The 6,867-nt window shown below is 47.2% G+C and overlaps 1 protein-coding gene across 1 annotated transcript; it reads right to left on the bottom strand.

Annotated features, from left to right (window-relative positions):
* Positions 1-728: 728 nt before the first annotated feature.
* Positions 729-6,659, bottom strand: LOC141553939 (uncharacterized). The gene is made up of 3 exons (XM_074285417.1): positions 5,974-6,659; positions 5,353-5,556; positions 729-2,063 (listed from the first exon to the last, which is right to left on the bottom strand). The coding sequence occupies exons 2-3, from the start codon at positions 5,367-5,369 to the stop codon at positions 1,304-1,306; spliced, it is 777 nt and encodes a 258-aa protein (XP_074141518.1). The 5' UTR covers positions 5,370-5,556; positions 5,974-6,659; the 3' UTR covers positions 729-1,303.
* Between the last annotated feature and the right edge of the window lie 208 nt (positions 6,660-6,867).

Raw genomic sequence — 6,867 nt, 5'->3', positions numbered from 1 at the left:
CCTTTTCTTCTCCCATTCTCTCCCTCTCCTTCCTTTCCCTTTCCTCCCTCTCCCTTTCTCTCTCTTCCCTTTCTCCCATCCCCCTTTCTCTCCTTGTTTCTGTGTATTTTTATTTTTCCCTCCCTTCCTTCCCCCATTCTCCTCTCCCTGTCCCTCTTTCCTGTCCTCTCCTCTCCCTTTCCCTTCCTTTTGTCTCTGTCCCTCCATCCTTTTATTTCCCTTCTCTTCCACTCCTTCCCATTCTCTCCCTCTTCCTCTCCATCCCTTTCCCTCCCACTCTCCCTCCCTCCTTTCCTCCCTTCTCTCTCCCCCCCACTTTGTCCCCTTTTCCCTCTCTTCCTCCCCTCCCCCTCCATCTCTCCCTCCTCATTTTCTCTCCCCCCTTCATTCTCCCTCTGTCCCTCTTCCCCTCTCCCCTAACGACATTTCCTCTTCCTAGGGCTCACTGAGGCATCTTCTGGCCATGGCCTTCCCAGGAGGGCCTTGTCCCTCTAAGCCCTTGGGCTGCCTGAGCCTCCACTCCAAAACCTCCTGAGTGAGGGGGGCAGCTGAAGCTCACAGACTTGCCCACCTGGAAGAAGTGAGTCTGGAGCCCGGGACCGGGCTGGCTTCAGCACCTGGCAGGGAGCCTGGCCCACAGTAGGCGCTTAATAAATGCTGGCTAGGCAGGTTTTGAATTTGCCAGGAGGAAGGGATGGTCTGGAAAGTCCCAGAGAACAGAGCCTGGGTGGAAGCAGAAACCTGTTTATTTCTCTTCCCTGGAGCCCTCTGCCCAGCTCCCACACCCCCCACACCCCATCCCCCTCAGAGGCAGCCCCTCCTCTGTTTCCCTGCACCAACATCCCTGTTTAGGGAAGGACATCCTGGCAATTTTTTTGGAAATGAAATTCAAAAACAGCTGAGAAGGGTTTCCTCCTCCCCCTTCCCCGAGGGGTGACCCAGGCCCCCTGGCCCGGCTCCCAAAGGCATCCTCTGGAGGCTGGCCTTCCTGCCCAGGCTCCGGCCCGCCTCTGAAGGCCTCCCTTGTACATTCGGTCATTTCCCCCAGTGATTCACTGTCCACTCAGAGAGTGGCGGAGGCCCAGGAGAGATGGAGGCTTGGAGCGGGGGTGTGGGGGGCGGAAATCAGGAAGCTGGCCAGAGGATCCTCCTGGGGGGAGCTGGCCCGGCCTCTGCTAGGGAAGGGTTTCCTCCTGCTTGAGGTGCTGGACCTCCAGGGCTCAGCTCAGGGCCAGCCTCTGCCTGCCGTGGGCCTCCTGCACTCAAAGCCTCTGGAGGCCTGACTGGGCCTGACTTCAGTCCCTCAGCAAAGGCAAGTAGAGGTCCTGATATTCAGCATCCGGGGCATTCTGGGTGTTGGGGCTCCTGTCTCGAATCGAGATACGATCTCTGCACTGGTGGAACTGACAGTTCTGGGCATTCTGGGGGATGCGGTTCCCGCCTCGAATCGAGAGGCGGTCTCTGCGCTGCTGAAGCTGACGGTCCGAGGCATCCTGGGGGTCGGTGTTCCCGCCTCGAACCGAGGTGCCATCTCTGCACTCATGGAGCTGATGGTCCTGGGCATTCTGGGGGATGGGGTTCCCGCCTCGAACCGAGGTGTCATCTCTGCACTCATGGAGCTGATGGTCCTAGGCATTCTGGGCGCCGGGGCTCCCGCCTCGAACCGAGATGCCATGTCTGCACTTGAGCTGACGCGTCTGGGCATCCTGGGGGTTGGAGTTCCCACCTCGAACCGAGAGGCGGTCTCTGCACTGCTGAAGCTGACGGTCCGGGGCATCCTGGGGGTTGGGGTTCCCACCTCAAACCGAGAGGCGATCTCTGCGCTGGTGGAGCTGACGGTCCGGGGCATCCTGGGGGTTGGGGTTCCCGCTTCGAACCGAGGTACGTTCTCTGCACTCATGGAGCTGACGGTCCGGGGCATTCTGGGGGTTGGGGTTTCAGCCTGAAATTGGGGCGAGAGCTCAGTCTCCATGGTGCTGATGGTCTTCGGGGACACAACTGTGGCCAGCCTCACGCACCAGGATGCATCAGGTGTCTGCTCTGTGGCAGGCATGTAGTGGTAGCTGGGGACACAGATACAGAGCAGCTCATTAGGGGAGAATGATGTCTCGACAGATTAATATACGGCATTTATACCTGGAAAACTTAAGGTCATTCAGGGAAGGAGAAGGGAAGGAACTGGGGGAGCGAGAATCAGGACAAGAGGAAGTTCATGGGCTGAGCTCCAAGTCCAGGGCCATAGGTGGGCACAGAGGCTGGAGAAGTAGTAACATGGAGGAGGATAAGCAGGTAGGGTAGGGGGCCTGGCCTACAGCACTAAACACAGAGCAGAAGCACACAGTAGGAGCATTATAAATGCTTTGGGACCGACAGAAAAATGTCAAGTGAGTTGGAAAAGAGATTGGACAGAGGGACTTGTATTTTATCCTAGAGCTAATAGGGAGCCCCTGGAAGCTCTTGAGCCTATGTATGAGTCACATTTTCAGAGCAGAGCGGGGTCTAGGATGGACAGAGCCCATTGACCACTCTGATGACTTCTGACCAATGCCATCAAGCCAGAAGGAACCCGGAGCTGCCTTTTGAGACATTACCTTCTGTTGGTATTCAAGGCCTTGGATCCCATGGGCCAGACTCAGCCGGAAACCCGAGGCCCCGGGCAGAACCTCAGAGGCTTTCCAGCTCCCTTATATTACTGATAAAGGAGCAGACCACTGGAGCTTTGTCTGAGTTACATAGGTAGCAAGCGGCAGTGGTTGGATTGGAATGGAGGGACAGCAAGGAGGAAGAGTGAGCTGAATGCAGTGTGTGAAGGAGAATGAGAGCTGCAAAGAAGGCTGCTGCCAGACTCAGAAAACCTGGAGGGCAAAAGCAGAGCTCTAAGGCCACAGCCCACCAAATTCCAAGAAGAATTCTACATTTCCCCGGTAAGAATCACCAAATTACAGATTTGGGAGTTGGACTTGGTCTCCTAGGCCAAGCTATTGATCTGAAGTCCTCCCCAAAGAATCTCCCCAACATGCAAATGGCCATCCAGTCTTTTTAAGACATCCCGCTGGAGAAGAGCTCACTACCTCTCAAGGCAATCCATTCCAACTTTGGTTCGCTCCAATAACTAGGACGTTTGATCACAGAGCCATTGATTCATAGTAAGGAGGAACCTTAGTGACCATTCCCCTCAATCTACTGATGAAGAAAAAAGCCCCAGGAAGTGAAATGTCAAGAACACAAGCAAGAAAGTGGCAGAGACCACTGGATTTGAATCTAGGTCCCTTACCACATCCCTGACCTTTTCTCGCTCCTTCTCGACCATGGTCCCTACTTTCTTACTCATTCAAAATTACTATGCATCAAGTATCTGGGTATCAACCTCCCAAAGCACACAAAAATATCCATAGTAGCATTTCAATTACAAAATATTCCTTAAAGAAATAAATAACAACTTACATAAGTGAAAGACTACTCAGTGATCATGGACAGGCAGGGCTAACACAATTAAAATGACAAAACTATCCAAGTTAATTTACACTTAGAATGCTATGCCAATCAGATGACCAAAGGTCGAGCACCAAGCCTGAAACCAGGATGACTCATCTTCGTGAGTTCAAACCAGGCTTCTGAGACTATCTATGTGATCCTGAGCAAGTCACTTAAGCCTGTTTGTCTTAGTTTTCTCATCTGTAAAATGGGCTGGAAAAGGAAATGGCAAATCCCTCCAGTATTTTTGCTAAGAAAATCCCAAATGGGGTCATAAAATGTGTGAGGACTGAACAATGACTAAACAACAATAACAAACACTTTACATAATTGGATAGAATAATAATGGAATTTATTTCACACACACACACACACACACACAAAATAGCGAATCAATGGAAACAATGAAAAGAAGTTGAGGATGAAGAGAGAATAACACTTCCAGACCTCAAACTACATTCTAAAGCACCAATCATCGAAACCATCTGGTACTGGTTAAATAACAGAGAGACAGATTGATGAAACAGACTAGACAAGAAAGATTAAAAAACAATAGAACTCAATTATCTTATATTTGATAAAGTGAAAACCACGAATTATCTATGGGATATCGATCTGGGAAAACTGGAAAGCAGTTTGGCAAAAATTAGGTTTAGAGCAATATCTTATACCACACTTCACATTATATATATCCTAAATGCATATGTGACTTTAATATTAAAGATCATAGCATGAAAAAATTAGAAGAAAAAGAGATCATACACATTTGTCCTAGTTGTGAATAAGGGAATTAATTTTTAGCCAAATAAGTGACAGAAGTAATTACCAAAAATAAAGCATAATTTTGGTTACCTGAAACCAAAAAAGACTAATAGCCATTTCTGAGCCTGAATAAGACTAATAGACATTTCTCGAAAGAAAAACTACAAAGCATTCATAATAATGTGAAAAAAAATGTTCCAAAAACCAAGATAGAGAAATGCAAATCAAAACAAGTTTCACCTAATACCCTGCAATTTGGCCAAAACTACCAAAAAAGATGACAATTTAGAGAGGTTGTGGGAAGATAGGTCTCACTAATATACTATTAGGGGAACTGTAAAAATTCCTTGGAAAGGAATTTGTATGTAGGCAACTAAAGTGACCTAAATTGTCTGTACCTTTTGCCCAAGAGACTCCATTACTTGGTTTATGAATTCCATTAATAAGCATTTATTAAATTCCTACTTTGCGCCAGGCACTGCGATAAAAAGAAACCATCAATAAGAAAAAAAGCTTCCATATACTGCAAAATATTTATAGTATCACCTTTTGTGATAGCTAAGAATTGGAAACAAAGTTGATCTCCATCAATTGAGGAATGGCCAAACAAATTATGATACATGAATGCAATGGAATATTCCTATGTTGTAAGAAATGATGTGTGTGATGAATACAGAGAAGCGTGGGAAGATCTACATGAACAGATGCAGAGAAAAGTCTGTAGAGCCAAGAATACTAGAATACATGATACATAGTAATTGTCACAATGTAAATGAAATAAACAATATGTCATGTCCAAAAAACAAAATTAATAGACATATTTAACCTGTATCAGATTGCTTGCTCTCTTGGGGAGGAAAAGGAAGGGAGAGAGAAAAATTTGGAACATAAAGAGTTACAAAAAGACTTACAAAAAGAACAAAAACAAATGTTGAAAACCATCTTTACATTTGTAAAAATAAATAAATAAAATACTACTGCAAATTTAAAATAAATAATCAAAATTAAGTGTGGTGATTACTGAACTGAAACGAAGGCTGCCCATAACAATTAAGTCTAACAAAATTATAAAATCAAACAGGATTTGAATGAGGAGGTAGGTAAAAGAAAACTTACCTAACCAAGGCTTTCATGGAGATGGAAGGTTGACAAGCTTGGATGGAAGGTTTTGAATTGCACAGGATTTGGATTTCTTTTCAATGTATCAATTTGATGTTTTGATTTTTTTCTTCCTTTCCCCAAAATACTATTTGTCTTATGGAATGACTCTTGGGGGTAAAGTGATGGCAGAGAGGGATGTATGCATGAGATAGTTTGGTGCTATAAGAAACAGAAAACACAGAGACAAATTCATGTTAAAAATAAGAAAAATACCTCATTGTCCACTAACCCGTCCATCTGGTCATGCAAAGTTCTCCCTAAGGATCTGGGTAAAACCACTTGAAAAGCTGTGGAAGCCTTCAAAAGGCAGACAAACTCCCTTCTATTTACATGAAGACAGGAATCCCCATTTCCCACCAGGTTCCCACAATTTATCCCTCTCAAGGGCTAGATTGCAACACAAACTTTTCTAAATAGAAAGAGGAAGGCAATCCCCAGTCAGAACTTGTTTAAAGAAATTATTTTCAGTCCCAGGGAAGAAAAATATACACACGAGCTGGCAAATGTGAGGGCCAGCTGAGCCGCTGCCCCGAGAAGCGAGCGGTGGCTGCTGCGGAAATGTCAGCACGTACTTACTGGGATGAAGGATGACTTTTTTGGTCCTGCTTAACTGTGGGTGGTGACAGGCCAGGCTGGAGAGCCTGGGAAGGGCCATGGCGGCCAGCAGGCCAAAGGTCAAGTGCCCAGAAGTCACAAAGGCAGGGAGGGGCCGGCAGGTACCATGGAGCAAGGCTGGGGAGATCCCATAGGGAAAGGGAACCAGGCAGGGGCACTGGCCCCGCTTTGATGGATGCTGCTCAGGGGCAGAGGCTGAGCAGCCCCCACTTTCCTGTTCCATGTGGTTCTGGTCCATATCTTTGTGTAAATCATAGAAGTGAGTTTATGTCTCAGTCTGGATTACTGGAGTATGGGGAGAATTAGGGCTGTAACTCCTGGTTTCTCCATCAGGCCCTCACTTTGTTTTTTATTTAAAGGCAATCACTGTGGCAAGGTTTCCCGAAGCACACAGTTCTCGATTGTCTGCTCTGCAGATTGGAATAACAGCCAAGGCTGACCAACTGCTTCCCTCACGGGTCGGGGACCAGAGGACCACAGATGTTCTCAGTCTGCCAGCAGCACTCCGCTGCAGTGGACAGGCCACGGCCCGCCATTCTCGCCTCACAGAAGAGATCGCCTCTCTTCAGAGTGGCAACCAGGGTCACTAAGCAGGGTTTCAGTTTACAAAAGAAATCCTCCCCACCCCAGCAAAATTTCAGTCAGTTTCAGAGCCCAAGTACTCTCCAGGGTTCTAGAATGAACAGAGTACCGGACCCAGAGTCTGGCTAACCCAGATTTGAATCCCAACCCTCACTGGGGGACCATGGGAAATACACTTACTCCCTCTGCGCCTCCCATTCCTCATCTGTAAAATAGGAGGGATGCTACCTTGGTGCTGTTTTGAGATGAGGGTTTAACATCTTCAGATAAATC

Source organism: Sminthopsis crassicaudata, chromosome 2 (assembly GCF_048593235.1).
Source record: "Sminthopsis crassicaudata isolate SCR6 chromosome 2, ASM4859323v1, whole genome shotgun sequence".
In the NCBI taxonomy this organism is placed as follows: Eukaryota; Metazoa; Chordata; class Mammalia; order Dasyuromorphia; family Dasyuridae; genus Sminthopsis; species Sminthopsis crassicaudata.
Note: the sequence above shows the minus strand (reverse complement) of the source record. Positions and strands in the feature narration are given on the sequence as shown.